This window comes from Misgurnus anguillicaudatus, chromosome 2, assembly GCF_027580225.2.
Source record: "Misgurnus anguillicaudatus chromosome 2, ASM2758022v2, whole genome shotgun sequence".
NCBI classification, from domain to species: domain Eukaryota; kingdom Metazoa; phylum Chordata; class Actinopteri; order Cypriniformes; family Cobitidae; genus Misgurnus; species Misgurnus anguillicaudatus.
In genome coordinates, this window is record NC_073338.2 from 27819080 (window position 1) to 27838264 (window position 19185).

The 19185-nt window shown below is 35.5% G+C and overlaps 2 protein-coding genes across 5 annotated transcripts; one reads left to right on the forward strand and one right to left on the reverse strand.

Annotated features, from left to right (window-relative positions):
* Window positions 1-665: 665 nt before the first annotated feature.
* On the reverse strand, window positions 666-10881 carry bmi1b (bmi1 polycomb ring finger oncogene 1b). Of its 4 annotated transcripts, XM_055202288.2 has the most exons (11): window positions 6132-6522; window positions 3988-4066; window positions 3542-3673; window positions 3351-3447; window positions 3164-3219; window positions 2770-2820; window positions 2570-2678; window positions 2265-2307; window positions 2081-2179; window positions 1871-1951; window positions 666-1766 (listed from the first exon to the last, which is right to left on the reverse strand). In XM_055202288.2, exons 3-11 carry the CDS (start codon window positions 3651-3653, stop codon window positions 1440-1442), a joined length of 975 nt encoding a protein of 324 aa, XP_055058263.1. In that variant the 5' UTR covers window positions 3654-3673; window positions 3988-4066; window positions 6132-6522; the 3' UTR covers window positions 666-1439. The 4 variants fall into 4 exon arrangements, with proteins under 4 accessions (XP_055058263.1, XP_055058264.1, XP_055058262.1 ...); XM_055202289.2 differs by lacking the exons at window positions 3988-4066; window positions 6132-6522 and adding an exon at window positions 10744-10881; XM_055202287.2 differs by lacking the exon at window positions 3988-4066 and having other exon boundaries at window positions 6132-6520.
* dnajc1 (DnaJ (Hsp40) homolog, subfamily C, member 1) lies at window positions 10848-17964 on the forward strand. Its single transcript, XM_073875956.1, is given in 11 exon segments — window positions 10848-11161; window positions 11885-11986; window positions 12072-12118; window positions 15291-15456; window positions 15538-15635; window positions 15748-15838; window positions 15936-16032; window positions 16130-16485; window positions 16822-16870; window positions 16975-17411; window positions 17511-17964. Coding segments are annotated over 11 exon segments (1665 nt in total). The 5' UTR covers window positions 10848-11008; the 3' UTR covers window positions 17580-17964.
* Window positions 17965-19185: the final 1221 nt, after the last annotated feature.

Below are 19185 nucleotides of genomic sequence, written 5' to 3' on the forward strand. Positions count from 1 at the left end.
TTCTGTTTTAATCTGTGTGCGTTGTTTTTTGCACTTTAAGTGATTTGTATCTGTGATGCTACAAAGCTTACTTACTTATTCATTATTATAGTAAATACTTAAGTATATTACACTATTTTGTCATGATAAAGTGCTAAATATTTATGTCAGATGCAGTGGTGCCATTTGTCACGTATAGCAACGGTTGGACATGAAGGCCGAAAGCAACAGTCAAGGTCTGCCCAGGTTTGTCCATGTTTTTTTTTACTTTTTGTTTTTAAATACAGCCTGTCATTTAAGTTTACATATTTTAATAGATTCTAAAAAAACTTGCAAACCGCCAACTTCATTTTTATTTCTTGTTGTTTGAACACTGAAGTAAGCTATTATCTATTTTTAGTTTGACAGCTGGGGTCAAAGCACGGCCGTCATGCTCTGAATAGCTATGTGCTTGAGGATCCAAAAAAATGAATACACAACAGTCACAAGACGTTTCTCAAAGCATCAATACAAATAATTCATAAATGAATAATTTCTCCGAGTTTTATAATTTGTCACCTATATGACTTTGTTCAGCTACAAATAAAGGCAAGTGACCTGCGAGTGCGAACCGCCTGAGAGAAAGATCGCATACAGTCCAGTCACTTTAGGGTAATTGTTGCTTTATTAAAAGTCCAAAGAATGCATTTAGTAATAAAAAAGTAAAATGTTTATTTAAACAAAGTTTTTTTTTAATATTGTACAACAGTTAAGGATACATTGGCTTTAACATAGAACCATTTGAACACAGAAATGTAAGCAGGAAAGAAAATCCGAATTTATAAGGCTTATACGTCCTCTATCAACAATCTATATCTTCCTGTCGTAAGATAAATGTTGAGGAAAAAATATTGAGACTACATTTCTTAAACTTATTTAGCGAGCACAAAAAACTCAAACAATACTGACACAGTATTTCTGCCCTTTGTAAATCTAACATTTAAAACTTTTTGCCAACTTTCGTATTTACGCTTTGTTATAAGTTCTTAAAAATGTGTTTGGCTTTGCACTTTTCAACTGAATAGGCTACAGTTAAAATCTCCTTTATAACTGAATAATGCCCTTAAGGATATAACAAACAATTACTTAACCAAAACATTGTGCGCAGCCCCTTGCGTTTTATTGAAGACTTCAAGGACAAGAAAATGATTTATATACATTGATGTTCTAATCTAAAAGAACAAGACGTTTCATAAAAAAAGATACATTCTCCTTTCTGAGTTTTTGCTCAGTACTCATCACAATATTAGTTAAGCCATAGATAGTAGTTAATACAAAAAATTACAACGTTGTGTTACACGTGTTGTGACAAAACAAATATATTTAAAAATAATATAAAAAAACTGGAGAGGTGGTTCATAAAGAAAGCATCATCACAGCTCTATTTGCATGGGGTTGATGGCTTTGGCATTTATATCAAGTCACCCAAGACAGTTGGATCCATTAAGAGAGGTTTTGCAGACTTTGTTGCTGAAAGGAGCTTGGCTGTTTGGGCCCACTTTGGCAGAAACTCCATTAAGTGTGGAAATATGAGGGAAGTTGGGATGTGGAGACTGGATAGGAGTGCTTGGGCTGGGCAGAGAGGAGGATGTAGAGGGTGCAGCAGCAGCTGGGCTATTTGGTTTGTCACTGCTGGAGTCACTTTCTGTTTCAGGCCTTCTCCCACCAGTCATGTCATCCCTTGGGCCGCTTAACTTCATTTTTTTGCAACCGGGCCGAACTCTGTACTTCAATGGCAGTGGTCCATTCTGTAAGAGAAAAATTAATCAAGTGTTTAAACCACCACTCAAACAAACTAAATAAAGACACTTTCATAATTAAAAAAATATATAATTTATAAATTAATTCATACCCTTCTCCATGTGTAGATATAAGCAATATCCATAAGAGTATAGTAATCTTTCAAAGGCTCATCTTCATACATAACCTCAATCTGTAAGAAAAATAAAATCTTGCTAAACAAGCTTCTTCAGACCTTTGTGTTTAAATGTTAATAACAAACTGGAAAATAAAGCGTTTAAAATATATGAAACACCTTAGAAATCAAAGTGAACAAGATTACCTGAAAGGTGCATGGTATATCCATTTTACTTCTGAGAAATTTTCTGAGATGCATCACTGTCATAGCGGCAGGACATTGTAAGTACCGTTTTACATTAGCCTATGGAAATTTAATAACATACATTTAATAAGTAGCACTGTAACTCTCAAGTGACTCGAGTTAATATATTAAATTAAGTTATAACCTCTCTTGTAGCTTCTTTTTCTTCTCCATCTTTACTTTGAAATCTGTTCATTTTAATACATTTGTTAATACAGAAAACATACAACATGTAACTATAATACTATAACCTTCAAATGTCCTGTTTACTAATTTACTTTTTACTGTATATCACATAGGCCCAAGCTAAAAAAGTTTTTGCAAATGATACAACTCCTAAAGAAACCCCACCATCAGCAGATAACCAATGAAAAACATGGGGGACATACAGTACAAAACAACAAGGGTTGTAACATGCACTACACAGAGTTTACAGTGAACTGAACCTACTTGCTCTGATCAAAAAACTCAATGGACAAACTGATGATCTCATCATCAGCAATGATTCTCTTGTCTTCATCTGCCACCTCTCCTCTATCCTCATTAGAACCATTTGTAGCTAAAGAATGAGAAAGAAATGGACTGCATAAGCTATCATTGTAAATAAAAAAATAAATTAAAAATGATCAGATATAAAAATACTTTATTACCATCAACTGATGGATGTGCAGCATAAAAATCACGCCTTCTTTTCATTTCATCTGATTAACAAAAGCACAATGAACAGATCATGACTGACAGCATTATTTCCTTATACAGCATGCTTTGTAATGGGCTGAAATTCTGATATCATAAAAATGTGAAAATGCAGCTAATGTTTTTGTGATCTGCAGCTTTTTCTACATAAAATCATCCTAAATAATGTAAAAAACATTCTGTGAAAATTGTTATCTTTAATATTGACTGAGTAAGGCCATGTCGAAGATTGAAATGAATGAAGCAATGTGAAATCGATTGATATCAAACTTTGATGTTTCTAATCTTATTATTAGATTATAAGACTTTAACATAGTTTTCACAGCCATCACATGTGTAAATACTTACTTTTGAACAAACCAGGTACCAGCTTGTATACAATGTCCTGAAGGGTCTTGTCTGACCTGAAAATTTACCAACATAGTCATGAGAGGTTATTCTAAAAATTACTTTTTGTAATCATTTTTATTTATCATTATGTGATCATTTGTTTACCAAAATAACTAAAATGTTTAAATACTTCTGATCTCCTTACCTGATATTCAGGAGAGGTTTTGTTTTATGAACTTGAACATCACAAATAGGACAATATTTGCTGGTCTCCAGATACCTCACAATACACAGTTTGCAGACTGAAAACAACATAATTACAGTGAGGAATTAATAAAAAATACTTGGTATAAAACAAAACAAACAAAGTGGGTTTATAGAGATTTTTAGACTTACATGAGTGCAAACATTCAACAATGGTGGTGGCGTCAATGAAGTATCCTCCACATAAAACGCACATTAAATGTGGATTTAGCTCCGTTATCTTGATTCTTGTTGTTCGGTGCATTGTTATGCGAGCTCGCCGACCTGATAACCAAACAAGACATAATGACACCTATTTAAATAATTACACATAATTAAAATAGCTAATATAAAAATCATAACTGGCATATTAACGTTGAACGTATCAAGTCCACTTGCAAAAATGCGACAATAGCAGGCAAAATAACATATAACCCCGACAATACAAATAACTCATGAAAATTACTTGCGTAACTCTACATTTAGAGAAAAAAAACAGTTACATTTAATAAAAGATTGCAGACACATAGTGAAATGTTTTTCATTTGTTTACTGGGATGCGTACAGGTAAGAGTGAAAGAAAAAATGCCCACACGTACTGTTGCTATGACGACGGGTTGTAGTTGGCTCTTTGCCAGTCGAAGCGCAGCCGCTACTACGATAGATTCACGGATCGTCCTGACCACAACAACAGATAATAAATCAATTAAAGGTAAAACATTATCTCTTCAAGGCCGCTCATGCATTCATGGCAAAAAAAATGAAACCATGCAGCTTGAAGGTGGCTGCCATTTTGCTAGACAGCCCCGTGTCCGAGTTCTCGTGAGGCTGCGACCTCCGATGCACACTTGTTTCAAAAGCGGTTATCTATCACCTATTAAACACGTCGTACATACATAATTTCAGCAGACAAAATGTTATGCATAATAAACTGTGTTCCCTTATATCGTTACGATGTCTTAAATGAGGAACCCAGTCAACGGAAGCTCAAGAGCTCGTTGCTGTCCTGCTTTCTGTACACTGTTTCTCTGTGGGTTGCAGAGCAAAAGCGAATTTTTCATTTAATTATGAGATTTAAACTATTTAGTTAGCAATGTGGTCTGATCCAACGCACTAAATAACCGTCCAAAAAAATCATGTTTGCTTTGTTGATATTTTGTCTTCGAATTTCTTTTAACACAAATCATAACAGTATAGCCTATAGAAAACTCATACTGTTAAACAAAGTCATCAACCGGAGAAACTGGCTGCTTTGAAAGACAGCTTGTATAAAAACAAATGTAACATCTATGAGAAGATATTTCAGTACACAGACAGACTAAATCATGATATTTTACATAAGAGAATCATTAGATCGGTGGAACAAATAAATGAGGTAGCAAAGACGTGCAGGCCTAAAACGTAAAACTATTTTACAAGCAACCACCAAATCAAATTAAGACATAATAATTTATGTGGATAAGTAATAATTCAGATAACAGATACGGTTCATATTTGATGTCAATTAACACAGAAACTGAATGGATGTTTACAAGAAATTGGTCTAAAAATATGTTACTTTTAGTGATTCTGACAGTTTAGTGTTTGGCAGAACAAGAGTAAATTTTCATATAGAAATATTATAATGAGCCCCGTAAATTGTCAACAAGATTTCAAGTAAGCATTTTGTTGAAGACCATCTGTTTAGGTCATGAAATTCAGACATGTAAAGTGCGGTAAAAATTACACAATAGGGTGTGTAAATATAAGACATTCATATGTATGAAAATCAAGGCAAATTGGCAAGTGTTAAAAGAGCACTATAATTTTCCAATGACAGACAAAATCTTAACAAAGCTATCATTTAGCAACAAAGAACAAATGCTCCAGATTGAAACATAAACAGTGTTTAGACTATATTTCATAGATGGAGTTATCTGCATCATGTTTAAGAACTTACAAAAATTAGAGCCGCTTGGCATGTTAGTCAACAACTGACTGATTAATAAAATAATAATAATTTTAATAAGATTAAATAGGCTTCCAACAATCAAGCCTTGTAATTAGGACTTAAACCTCCTCTGTACAAGAAAGGTTAGCCTGATGCGCCCTGGTCACGGATAAACTCGATTTAACACTTTAGTATTTAAAATGGCTAATACAAAACCAGCACAAACACACAATCCAAACTTAATTCAGTAACAGGTAAACAATAATGAATACGTTCATTTATCCAAGGTTAACATAGCCTACACAAAATGAAACATATGTTTTCGTGTGTAACGTCTAAGGGGATAGTCAGATAACAATGGATTTAAGTTAATAAAATTAATTGACGACATGAAAAGCCACAATGCCTAATTTTGTCTAAATCTACAGTCTTTAGACTACACAATTCTATAATATAAAGTAGGTAGTCTTTGCTTTTCGGGCGGAAAGAAATAGATGAAAGTGATCAACCGATAACACCTGACCCGATTCGCCTGCTCTCCAGTGCGCGCCGACTTTTTAATGTTAGATAAAAAAGGCATTGAAACACAGCAATACACGTCAGATTTACAATGATGACATGCTCGCAGACATGCATGTTGTGTTAACATAAGTCACAGAGCGCATTTCCTAAAAATCGAACAGAATTTAAATGAAATTCACACGCATCATACACACAAGAGAGGTAACATACAGTGTTTTGTCTACGGACAGATAGCAAACAATAGCAGAACGGCTGTTTACCCCGCTCGCTTGAAAATTAAAACGTACATACCCAGTATATTTCCTTGAATTTTCTTAGCTTTGTTATAGCAGACAATGAAACTTGAGAGTCGATCAGCAAAAAATGAATGCTACCGAAGCGGCCATCTTGGAATGAGCTGCAGACGCTGTCAATGGCTCTAACGTACCACCGCCGTGCTCATTGTGGCCTTTTTGCGCAATTACACATAGGTTACGATTGTTCACTGTTACCAGATACTTTCTGATTTGATTCACAAATAAATCCACAGATTGTGGCTATAAATGGTAAGTTCCAAATGCGTAGGTTTTCAGCTCATCGATCTGGAAAACATCGGTCTGATGGTTCAGTGCAAACTGACACAGTCCCCAAAATGGCTTAGTTCGACCGCCCCACTCCATCACGTGACCTCATTCCTTACGGGTAGCCTGGGAATTAGTCGTGGGGTATCATCAATAGGGTACCCCCTCTGACGGATGTCTTTGTCAAACGTCACCACCCACATCACTTCGGAGGGAGAAAAATCTTCGGTAAATCACGTTAGCTTTGTAGCTAAATTTAGTTTTGTACAACTTTTGAAAAATCTTCTATTTGCACATAGATTGCACGTAGAGTCGGATTTACAGCCGAACAAGCACTTGTTCTGCATTAAAAATGAATAAAAGTATCACCAATAGCTCAATAATTCAGTGAAGGCTGCTTTTATTTTGCTACTATTATTCTAATAAAATAAATCATTGTTTCAATCAATGTTCAAGCCTAGGTTAGGTGACGCCTCAAAGTTTTATGACGTTCGCAAGAAAAACAAAACATTCATATTGAAACTATAGTCAACGCCTTAACTGTGTCACCTTCTCCAAACAGCGGATATAATATCATCATCTTTTCAACACCTACAGCCTTCCTTATTCATAGCATTAAACAACTGCCTAATATCATGAATGTAAAGGCCTTAAATAAAGACCATTGTGTAAGTCTATGTGTAAGTTAAAGAAATTAAGTTTTATTTAAATATTAAATCATTAAAACAAATAACCGAAATAAGTTTAATTTTCAATGTAAATTCATAGCTGGACGTTTGTTTCGAATCGTAAATTCGTGCTCTGCCTATACCTTAAAAGTCAGGATAATGCAAATGCTATTATTTACATAGCATTTAGAGTGTTGACAAAGCAGGGATGTCTTTTAAAAGACAGAAAATTCAAGTTTATAAATTGTGCTCTGGATTCATGGGTACAAGCAAAAGCAATTTAATTCCAACATTTTTTATGTGGAATATTAGAGCTATTTAATTATTAAATTATAGAAGATAGTTTTCATTAATCGTATTTAAAGTCTTGATATTCTGAACATCATGCAGTCAAGTAAATTGGAAAGCCTTTTCTAAGCAACACCATAGAAAAGGCATAGTATAATTAAGCTGGTTTACTTTTTATATTTGAATTATTTTTGGGTTTAGTATTTCATTAACATTTATTTAGGAAAAAAACGATCTTTGCTTCGCTGTTCTGCTGGCTTCATATTCCGTTTCATAGACCGTACACTATCGTTTACATATGCAGTGAAAACCGTTAACAAATTCTGTAAAGTTACTCATATTTTTTCTATTGAAAGTGTGAACGCGCGCAGCGGTGCGTGCACCCGCATGCGTGCGGTAGGTCTGAATTTTCTTGCTCCTGCATGCGTTCAGCTGCACACCACAAGCTCGGTCTGTCTGCCATGACGTCAGCTTCTCTAATACATCCACTTCAGCGAAAACAAAGAAGCTCAGCAGGCATGCTGGCGGAAACGCGAGGCACTTCGCGTTAACCGTACGGCTTTCAGCAGATCGTTACAGCTTCGTCAATTATTTCGTACTACGCAAGTTTCGCACATAAACTATTAGTAAGCCGCCATCCAGACAATTGACTCTGCGAAGTGCGAATCAATCGAATTGGTCAAACAAAAAAATGTTATTCACAGTCGGTGGCACCCTTAACTTAAGTCATGATGATACGTGTTATTTCTTTATTCAGACTACAGATATGAATCATCAAAATGGCCGTATCTTATTGTGGGTGTAAATGCAAGACATATTGAGCAACATCTTATTGAGATTAGCCTACTGTCCTTCACTAGCAGAGAGCTGATTCTACTGTCCTTAGCAGAGAGCTGTTTCTTGACAAATGCTGTCCACATTGCACAGGCATCAAGACAAAAATACGGAATATTTAAAGGATTAATTATTTTTAAAGAGACATTTATTACATTGTTCATTGCTGAACATTACAAAAATGTTAAAAGAATGTTAACACGAATATTATTTTTAAACCTAATTTTTTCTAATTTGTTTCAGCAGGTCTATTTCAGCTTAGCGCATACAGAAAATTTATTAGATGTGTTATACAATTTATAAGCTGGCAAACATAACAATGAATACCATGTTCACTGACTGTCTTTGAGGAAAGAGGTTTCTTCTTTTTGCATTATTGTTTATTGGTTTGAACTTTAATTATTCTATTGATTATTCATTGTTTACTGATCCATTGATTTGTGGAATAAATGGGAGATGGAGGTAAAGCTTTAAACTACGCCCGACTTGTGTTCATGTGATGTTTAGTCTAAATCCTGGCCTAAACCCCAACCTATTCAGACAGACATTTCATGAAGCAACATGAATACAATAATACGATATTTAGCTGAACATACAAAAACCAAAACATGTGAACAAAACGTCCCCGCTGTAAGTGACGATATATATCAATATAAATATATATATAAACTAAGCATATGTCATAGTGGTGCAAGCCTGTTTGTCCTTTATGTATTCATTTTACCTTGTTTATACCTATATAAAACATCACCATGATATAATTCATTGACATTCCCTGGACAAGTTTCAGTGTTACGCAAATATTACTACATGTTCTATAATTCTATTAATCAGAATCACGCATAATAGCTTAATACGTAGCCTAATAAGCATGTTGCTCATTAAGAATATTACACCTTCCTTCCTTTTTGAAACCCTTTTGTGTTTAGAAAGAAACAGAAAAAAATCAAACCTTATTGATTTCTTATGGAATTGACTCACTGTAGTGAAAATATTGTATTTCAAAGGAGCATTTGATTTATAACTGCAAATATAGTAATATACAAGCAAATTTAAATACTTGTAATACTGATATTTTAGTAATTTTACCACACAAAAGCCTAATATTTTTTTTATAAAATAAAAATGGAAAAAATACTCAAATTAAAATTTAAATAGTAGGCCTAACAGTTAAGAGTCAATGAAAAATTATTTTCTCAATAATGAAGAAAAATGTATACAATTTCTTAAAATATTTAAAACCATAAAATATGTTTGCTATACCGTTGTCTTCCACTGTTTATTTGTCATGCATGAGTAATACAACTATTTTACAATGTATCTGTTTTTATGAAGCGCTGGCTATATTGTATATTTTCGGTAGTGTTTCAGTTGATGTAAGCAATTTGGACCATACTTTGCAGCAGAACATTTAATATTTGACGCCTTATAAATGCACCCCATAAAGTGGTTAAATCTCAAGCTTTTACTCTAAGAGGACGGCTGAGCAAAATTAACTGGTAAAAAAATGAACGCCCATTGGGAGAAAAACGTTTCGCTTCACGCTTTATTATTGGCGGATCTGGAAAGGTTGGCAGCACTATACCTGGCGCGGCTCAATGACATGCGCTTAATAAAAAGTAACAAAGTCATCTATTATCGACCTTGCTAATATTAAATTACGCTGTACTTATGATGTTTAACCTAGTGCAATATTTCTCAGGTCTAAAAATATAAAAAATATATAAAAATATTTAGAATAGAAATGTCATAAATGCAACCGTGACATATGCGCAGTTCATAAAATGAAACCTTGCCACTACGACTAAAAAAGATGACATTTTCTTTATTATAGCTACATTAAAATAATGAATAATAGAAAAACTATAATAGGCCAACAATACTTTAAGATTTTGCTAAATACGCTATGATCATTGAATGGCTAATATAAAATCTAATTCTACTGTTTTAACAATTTTGTATAGTTTAACTATTTCAACATAGTTTATTTTAAAGACATGCTGTATCTTTATAAGCCAGCTTTTTCTACCTCACCTATCCCCTAACTGATCATGTCTCAATTATTTATCAGTTGTAGCCTAATACACTCAAATATTTTCTTGTTCACATGAAAGCTATAGGAACACAGCATAGGTATTGAAATCTAATCATTCGCCTTTAATTTCAAGCCAAGACTGTTTACTGAGTTGATTATTGCTGCCAATAAAGACGGCCTTTAACAAGACTCATATCAGGACTTTATCATGCTATTGTCAAAAAGAAGTTACATGAATATTTTAAAATAGGATGCAAATGTCATCCAAAGCTGCAACAATTGCAAAGCTGAAACAACAAATGATTAAGCTTTTTATATAATCATTAAACATTTGTAAATATATTGTTCGTAGCTTATTGCTTTTTTCCAAGTGAGCATTTGAGCCGATAATAGAGAAAAAATCGTTCGTTTAAGAAGTTGCAGAAATGGTTGATTTATGCCATTGACACAGTTAAAACAGACATATGTTTGCCTTAAACATATAAAGCCACAGTTATTGTGTACTAATAAAATCTTACTAAAATCCAGCTGCCAGAAGTCCTGAAGCTGTCATGGTAACTGCATGAGTCATGACGCACCATGTAGCCATGGAAGCTTTCATGCTTATTGGCTCGTGCTGTGGCGGCTGTATGTGAACAAACGTGTGGACGTACAGCGGGGTGAGACGAGATGGGCCTGTTGTAGCTAACGGAGGGGAAGTTATGCTTAAGTCGTCTCCAAACCAACGTTTTCCGAATGGCTAGTTTGTGGTAAATCTTCGCAAACATATAAAAACGTTTAACAATGACTTTACCCGGGATCCTTACACTGGTGCTATTCGCCGGGCTGCTCGTTGTTCAGCCACCGCCAGCGTTAGCATGGGACGCAGACCTGGAGCTTTTCGACCTGGTGGAGGAGATCCCCCAAAACTTCTACGAGTTTTTGTCTGTAAATCAGGTCAGATCCGTTTTGTCTTTCTGCTTTGTGTTTTACCACGTTTAGTTAATTTAAATACAGCGTATACCGACGCTGAGAACATCGCAGTGTTAGCCTCCCCGCGGTATTTTGATTTTATCGTATCAAATAGTGGTCATAACCGTATAATCCATGTCTATAGTCTATCCGGCGGAGGTCATTTGACTCTGCCCGCTGCAGAACCTGGATGGCGGTGGCCTTTGAAAAAGAAAACCCCGGGCTGTGGGCCTAGACAGCAACATATGACGTGTCATAGTATTCCGCATATTCCGCGTTTTAACTTTCGTTAAATGATCTGCTGGGGTTGTATTGTTCATAACATTTTTAATGCAGTGATGATCAACGAGTCATAACAGATAGATTACTGTTAAAAACGTCGCTTATCTTTTTAAAGTCACCAGCTGTGATTTAGAAACATGGAATAATGTTAACATGAAATTATACGTTTATCCAAAACGAAAACTGCTGATACCTTTTAAATAAGCTTTATGGTTGCTAACACGATACTTGTGTTTTAATGAATTAGGATGGCTAACAATATATAACAATGTATCTCAATATGTCTGAAACAATGTATTCCCTTCTATCAAAACAATCACACGTGAGATTTTCTTTTTGCATAAACGTTTAAGTGCAGTGTAGCATTGAAAACCTGTCTCTAACAAATCTTAGCATTACAGATGTTTTTCATTCCGTTTCTCATAGGATGCATCTTCCTCAGAAATCAGGAAGGCATATAGAAGACTCTCTCTTATATTACATCCAGATAAAAACAAAGATGAAAATGCAGAAACACAGTTCAGACAGGTAAGTGTCTCATGCCCCAATACATACAGATCATTTTGATTCTGTGCTTTTTAAACTGGTAATATTTTCTGTCATCTCTTACTAGTTAGTTGCCATCTATTAGGTCCTTAAGGATGAGGAAAGAAGACAAAGGTGAGCAACTGTAGAAAGTTAATTCCTTTTTAATTCAATTTTATTTATATGGGGAAAACACAGAAAAACCGACAGACAATATAAGTTGCAAAAGACAGCGGCTATGAATAAACTTCACAAGCGAGCGTATTAATAATGTATCGTATACAAGAGGGTGCTAAGTTAAGCCAATGTCGACTGACTCCCCAACACCCTAGGAGAAAAATTTTTTTGTTTAGATGTTTTTGTTCATTCCTCATTGTCATGTCCATCATCAACTAGATGTTGCTGCTTGTCAGTAATGTTTTGCACAATAGTGGTAGTAGCGAAATATATTGCTCTGATCATATTTCTTTCAAACATTCTTACACCTTGTGGTGGTCTCTATCATTAGCCCTCCACAACAGGTAGCCCAATGAATATGGATATGAGCTGCTTGCTTACATACAGTTTTAATATAATCCGTTATTCAAGAATATTTGAAGAGTTTGGTTCCAAAACGCAATAAATCTATTTTTACTTATTTGGGTAAAAAAATGAAAAACACTATTTTCTGTTACAAACTTTCACATAGCATCTTTAGGTTATAATAACATTACAACTTATAATTTTTTCCACAAAATGCAATAAATCCATGACAAGTTTTTTTTTTTACAAAATGCTATAAATCTATTGAAGCAATATATAAATGTGCATTCATCTTTGCCATGTTATATTAATTTAGTTGACAAGTAGGGATCGACCGATATGGATTTTTTAGTGCCAATACTGATTTTTGTTTCATCAGCCTTAGCCGATGACCGATACAGACTGCCGATTTTCTTGAGCTGATATTTGGAGCCAATACTGCTTTTGCTCACTCAATTTACATTATAAAAATGACACGATGATGCCAAATGTTACATGTCTCAATTTAAAAAAGTAACATTTATTGAACTTAAAAAAACTATATTTAACAAATAGTAAAAACAGATGAGGGTGCTATGGAACCATGAACTGCGCTCTCCACAATGACAAGGAACTATCAGCATAGGATATTGATTTCTAGCACTTTACTACTACAAATATATATAGAGAGAGAGAGAGACAGAGAGAGAGAGAGAGAGAGAGAGATGAGAAATAAAAACCTGCTTTGTCCAGCTATGATCAGCTGTTAGGCCAGGGGTGGGCATCGAGGGCCACAGTCCTGCAGAGTTTAGCTTCAACCTTAGTCGAACACACCTGAATGTAATTTCCAAACAGTCCTGAAGACTTCAATTAGATTTTTCAGCTGTGTTTAACCCCATTCACACAGACCTCTGGTCCCAGAAAATACCCGTAAAATTGCCAGACAAGCGTCTGTGTGAACAAAAACTCGTTCCGTTAATCTTCTGGGATGGTTGCCGGAAAGAGGACCTAGTAAGATACGCGGGTAACCCTCTGTGTGAACAAGAATGCCGTAAAGGGCGTGTCGAAGTGAGGACGCGCGCGTCATCATCACAACACAAGTTATGGTTCAGCTCCTTACAACGACAGATAACATGCATATAAAAATTCACCACGAGAAATGTTGCAAACTAGATTGAAGCAGTTATCAGAAAATGATATATGAGACGCATAAACAATGACACACGTGTTGTAGTGAGGACGCGCGTGTCATGGCAACATGAAGTTGGTTCAACTCTTTAAAATGAGGGATTTACAACATTCACTACGAGAAATGTCAGCATACTAGACTGAAGCAGATATCAGGTAAGTTAGCTCGTTACTTCCTGCGTTGAAACGGAGATCATTCAGCAGCATAAAAGAATATCGCGTCACGTGCTCATTGAGCTATAATAAATGAAAATACCCGCATGTCATGCCAACGAGATATATTGTTCAGCTCCTCAAAATGCGGGTTTTAAATGCATATAAACAATCACGATGAGAAATGTCTGAAAACTGTATCAAAGCAGAAATCAGGGAGCTCGTCAAATATCCACTCAGAAGCTGAGATCATTCACCAGCATAGAACTGTGCATTCACGCGCTCCTTTGTAGTCTTATTATAAACAAAAATGAGTTGTTTCTGGAGAGAGAAATAATATATAATATATAATAATAAACGCTGCGTAGAAGAGAGGGCGGGACTTTCAACATGTCACGTGTCTTTCTGGGACCATCAGATGCCGTGTAATCTTGGCAGTGTGAACGAACAAAAACTCTAACTATTCCGGAAAAATCCAGGATGCATTTTACGTGTATTTTACGGAATTTCTGTGTGAAAAGGGCTTTTGATTAGGGTTGGAGCTAAACTCTGCAGGGCTGTGGCCCTCCAGGACCAGGAATTGCCCACCTCTGTGTTAGGCCAAGCTTTCTATGTTGTCATGGAAAGGTTGGTTGTTTTTAGTCACATGACCTGCAATCGCTTGCGGCTTCCAACACTCTGTAAATAATGCTGGAAAAAACTATCGGCGAACACAGCAGCCGATATATCGGTCTATCACTATTGACTAGTGGTATACACTGATTAAAAAAAATAAACATTAATGGCTTTAATCAAAACACTTACTTTGTCATATTAAGAACATTGTCATTGCTGCTGTCATCCTTGAGATGTCGTCGTTGAACATTTTTTACAGCGATCCGAGTGCCTCTTCTGTATATTATTTGAATTTGATGGCTTATGTTTCTTCCCCGCCACAGAAACCACCAAAGGTTTTTCAATGCCATCAATAGAATTATTTTGTTTTTGTTTGTTTGTTGATCACGAATTTGCAAAGTAGATGAGAAAAACTAGGATTCCATGTGTATTCAATGCGCCGGCATTATTGTTTACAATGCGTGGAATGGTGCGCTGTGATTTGTTGAGTGGATTTGTTCCATTCTGCAGAGAAGGAGGATAGGCGTTTATCGCGTTTTGGGAAAATGGAGAGAAGATGACAGAATAACACGTTGGATATCAGTATTTTGCGTAAAACGAAGAATTTACTTTTTAATACAGACCAGACACAATACTGATTTTGGCGGTAACTTTATTTATGGTATTTTGGAACGAAACTCTTCATTTAGTGTACTTGACTTGGAAGTCTAACATATGGCATCAGCAAGAGTCCGCAAACTGTGCAATATACTGTATGTAGTCGAACAAAATGTGAAGCTTGAATGATAAGTTATTTAAACTGTAGATTATGCTGAGCACTTTCTTACGGGTAACTTTGCTACATCCACAGTTATGATGACATCCTGGTTAATGGGCTGCCGGATTGGAGACAGCCAGTTTTCTATTATCGACGTGTTCGTAAAATGAGTAATTCAGAGTTGGGCTTCCTCCTCTTCCTCATTCTGACAGTGGGTCACTATGCAGTTATATGGTCCATCTACTTGGAGAAGCAGCTGGTAAGCATTTTGCAACATCCATTTCTAAAATGTAAACATTTTTCAGTGTCTCTGGATAACGCAGTCTTATTTTCTTTTCAGGATGAACTTCTGAGTAAGAAAAAGAAAGAGAAGAAGAAAAAGCAAAGCAGTAAGATTACAGAAGAGATAAAGTCCTTGACGCAAGAAAAGAACGAGAGGTGAATTTATATTATTAGACGCAAGCTTACAATCAGCGTTTTTGTTTTGTAAGTAATGCTAGCACTGGTACTTAGCCATGGAAATCGTAACCTATTTGCTTCTTTTGTATAGATCTGACCGGCCACATTGGCATGACATTTTGCCTCTCAAATTAAGCATCTGGTTGTACTATTCTGTGAAGTCTCTTCCTCACTTAGTCCAGGTAATGTTCCAGATTAAAAACACTCCCACTTGTTTTCAAAAGAGATACTTGGATTTAAACATACAACGCTAATCATGGTCTTATGTTGTGTTTTCAGGATGTAAAGCAGTATTACAAAGAGTATAAGGAAATGAAAGCAAAAGAAAGAGAGGAGGCAGAAGCAGAGGCTCTGGCAGAGCAGGAAATGCAGCAGAGTAAGGCCATGATGTAATTTTTTTTAAAGGTTTGACATCTGCACATATAGTCGTACACATGAGTATGATAACATTGACCCTAATGATGGGTTTACAGAAGAAAAACGGCCCAAGGTGAAGAAGCCTAAAATTGAATTTCCAGTCTACGAACCCAGTACAGATTCAGCTTTTGTGCCAGCATATGATCAGGGCACATCTATCGAAGATATTGAAGATCAGATGGATGACTGGTTAGAGGACAAAAAGCAGCAGCAGAAGAAAGTAAGTACTTCTCTCCATAGAAAGAATATTGGGTTAACAAAGTCATTATGTAATAGTTGGGAATGATTGCAGGCCAATGAGTGGACAGAGGAAGATCTCAGCCAGCTTTCCCGATGTATGGCCAAGTTTCCTGGTGGGACACCTGGCCGGTGGGAGAAGATTGCTCATGAGTTGGGCAGATCGGTGACTGAGGTGGGTCTATTATTTAGTTAAAACATACAGTAACCATACAATGTTTTTGTGCTTGGTCAGGAAATAAAAATGTGCTTTGATCAAATTTATTTCATGTCGTCGTGGTGGTCTTTACCTGTACCAGAGAGGTAGTGGTGGCTGAATGTATAAGGATGCTTACACATACGTTCAGGTTTATTTTTAAAGAGTTGAGGAACTGAGGAGAGTAACTTTCAGGAGTTAGATGTTTTGGTAAAAACTATGGAAAACAAAGTGTTCAGTTATAAAAATAATAATAATAGTGTTCTTTACATGCTATTAATTTCAAGGTAATAAATCAAACTTAATTCTGTACAGGTCATAGCAAAAGTAAAACAAGTCAAAGACTCTGTAAACAATACATCAGGTAAGCAACATTAAAACTAATTTAATTAAATCTCTTTTATCATGTACCATTTTATTCTCTACTTACCCCCCATGTGAATAATTTGTCACTTTTTTTATATCCAGGGTTGGTGAAGCTTTCTGATTTGAAGGGCGGCACTGTGATATTGAAGAATTCCAGAGCAGCAATGGTACCTGACAGTTTGATGACCCAGCGAGAGGAACCTGGAGAGCCGGAAGATTTGGGGGAGACGGTCGGGGGAGAGGACTCAGAAATCAAAACCCTTCGAAAGCGAACAAAGAAATCTGCTGCCGGGAGCGCTGGTCCTGGAGCGGTGGAGGAAAGGGTAAAAGGGCGCCGACAGAGAGACTTTGACCCCACAGCTGTGGATGATGACAGCGAGGATGAGAAGAAACCATCTGTCTCGAAAGAAAAACCCAGTGCAGATGATGTATGGACACAAAACCAGCAGAGGCTCTTGGAGCTGGCCTTACAACAATACCCACGTGGCACCACTGAACGTTGGGACAAGATTGCGAAAGTGGTGCCTGGAAAAACTAAGGTGAGCGTTATAATCTTACATCTTACCCTTTATTTATGCTCTTTTGTCAGGTGTGGTCATGTTATGATTTAATAATCTCTTTGAAATTGTCCTGTTCAGGAGGAGTGCATGTCCCGGTACAAACTGCTGGCAGAGCTGGTTCAGAAAAAGAAACAAGCAAAGAGCTGACTTCTGGTTTTCAGTATTTCGCCATATCTCTCACCTGCTTGTAATGTGCCTTAATGCAACCCTGAATCAAGTTGCCAGATTATGTGCCATAATCAGAAGATTGTGAAACTACAGCATTATTAATTCGTGAGATTCATACTTGAGAAGTATCATGTGAAACTGCACATATAAACAAACAAGATTTTATTTATTTTACAATCTCTTCAAGGTATTAGACTCTGTTGCATTTGTTTTTCTATGCAAACAGAACTTTCTGAGGAGCAAAATAGTCACTTTTTAATGTTTTCTTTCTTTGCTATCTTTAAATTGTTTTTCAGAAGCACAGTCTGTTGTGCTGTAATCTGTCTTGGTCATATGTTACAACATAAAGTATTTGCATACACCATTTTAAGGTGTCAGGGTCTCATTTATGGTCACTATTATATTTTAACACATATTTAAATACATGAAGAGCAAGTATGTTAATTGCATCAGTATATGCATACTGCAGAATTGCATCAGAAATCATTCTTAAACATAATTCTTCTTGTTTTAGACTAAAACAACATTTGTATCACATTTTTACATAAAATAAGTCTGGATAAGTGTTTAATTTGGTTTGACAACATAGATTTGTCAACTTGTTTCTCAAACAACTGCAAATCACTGGCACAATTTGTCACTTTGAGCTGTTTACATCTCGTCTTCGTATTTTGGTGACCTTTTCTTTGTTACTCAAGTCGACCTTCAACTGATCTAATAGACAAACCTATTAGATACATTTGACTGATCCTTGCATTATAAAGAGCCGCATGTTTGCGAGCAAACCATTACGAAACTTATTTGTAGAGAGTGCCATCTGTCGATCAACATGAAATATTTTTAAGTTATTGGCTGTCAGTGATATGAAATATCTATTTTAAAGGCCAATTTCATATCATTGTATGAAGTGTAATTGCAAAAAACTCAGAATTGATTGCAGTGAGTTTTACTGTTAAAGTAAATTATACAAAACACTGTCAGGTTCTAGAAATATCCAAACGATGTCGTTTTATTTGAGCAATTCCAGCGTTATGGATGTGACATGCTTTCAAAATTTGAGATACAAATTCACAGAAAATACATTTATTACCAATATTTTAAACCATCTGTTTATATTTTCCTAAACCAATGATGATAGAGTTCAGACATCAGAAAAATGTGATTTATATTTTAGGAAACATGATGGAAACATGCTTGCCTTATAGATTTATTTTTTGGGAGACAACATACTTTGTAGGAATTTTGTGAATTTTAAGGGACAAACCAGAACTAATAATGCACAAAAAAAGAGTGTATGGCTCTTTAAATAATATTTAATTTTTATTGTATGCTCATTTATGAGGAAGAAACAACGCAAAACACTTAATTATATAAAAAAATGGTTTAAACTTGAACAGAGATTTTGAATGGGCATTTAAACCACCAAATATTGACGTCTAATATTTCAGTATGAGTAAAAACTTGGGTCACTTTATATATAAAATCGACAGAATATAAATTGGCCTTATACGTTTTTAAAAATATACGTAAAGTTGACCAAAATATGGGCATAGACAGTGTAGATATTTAGATATTTGACTGGAGC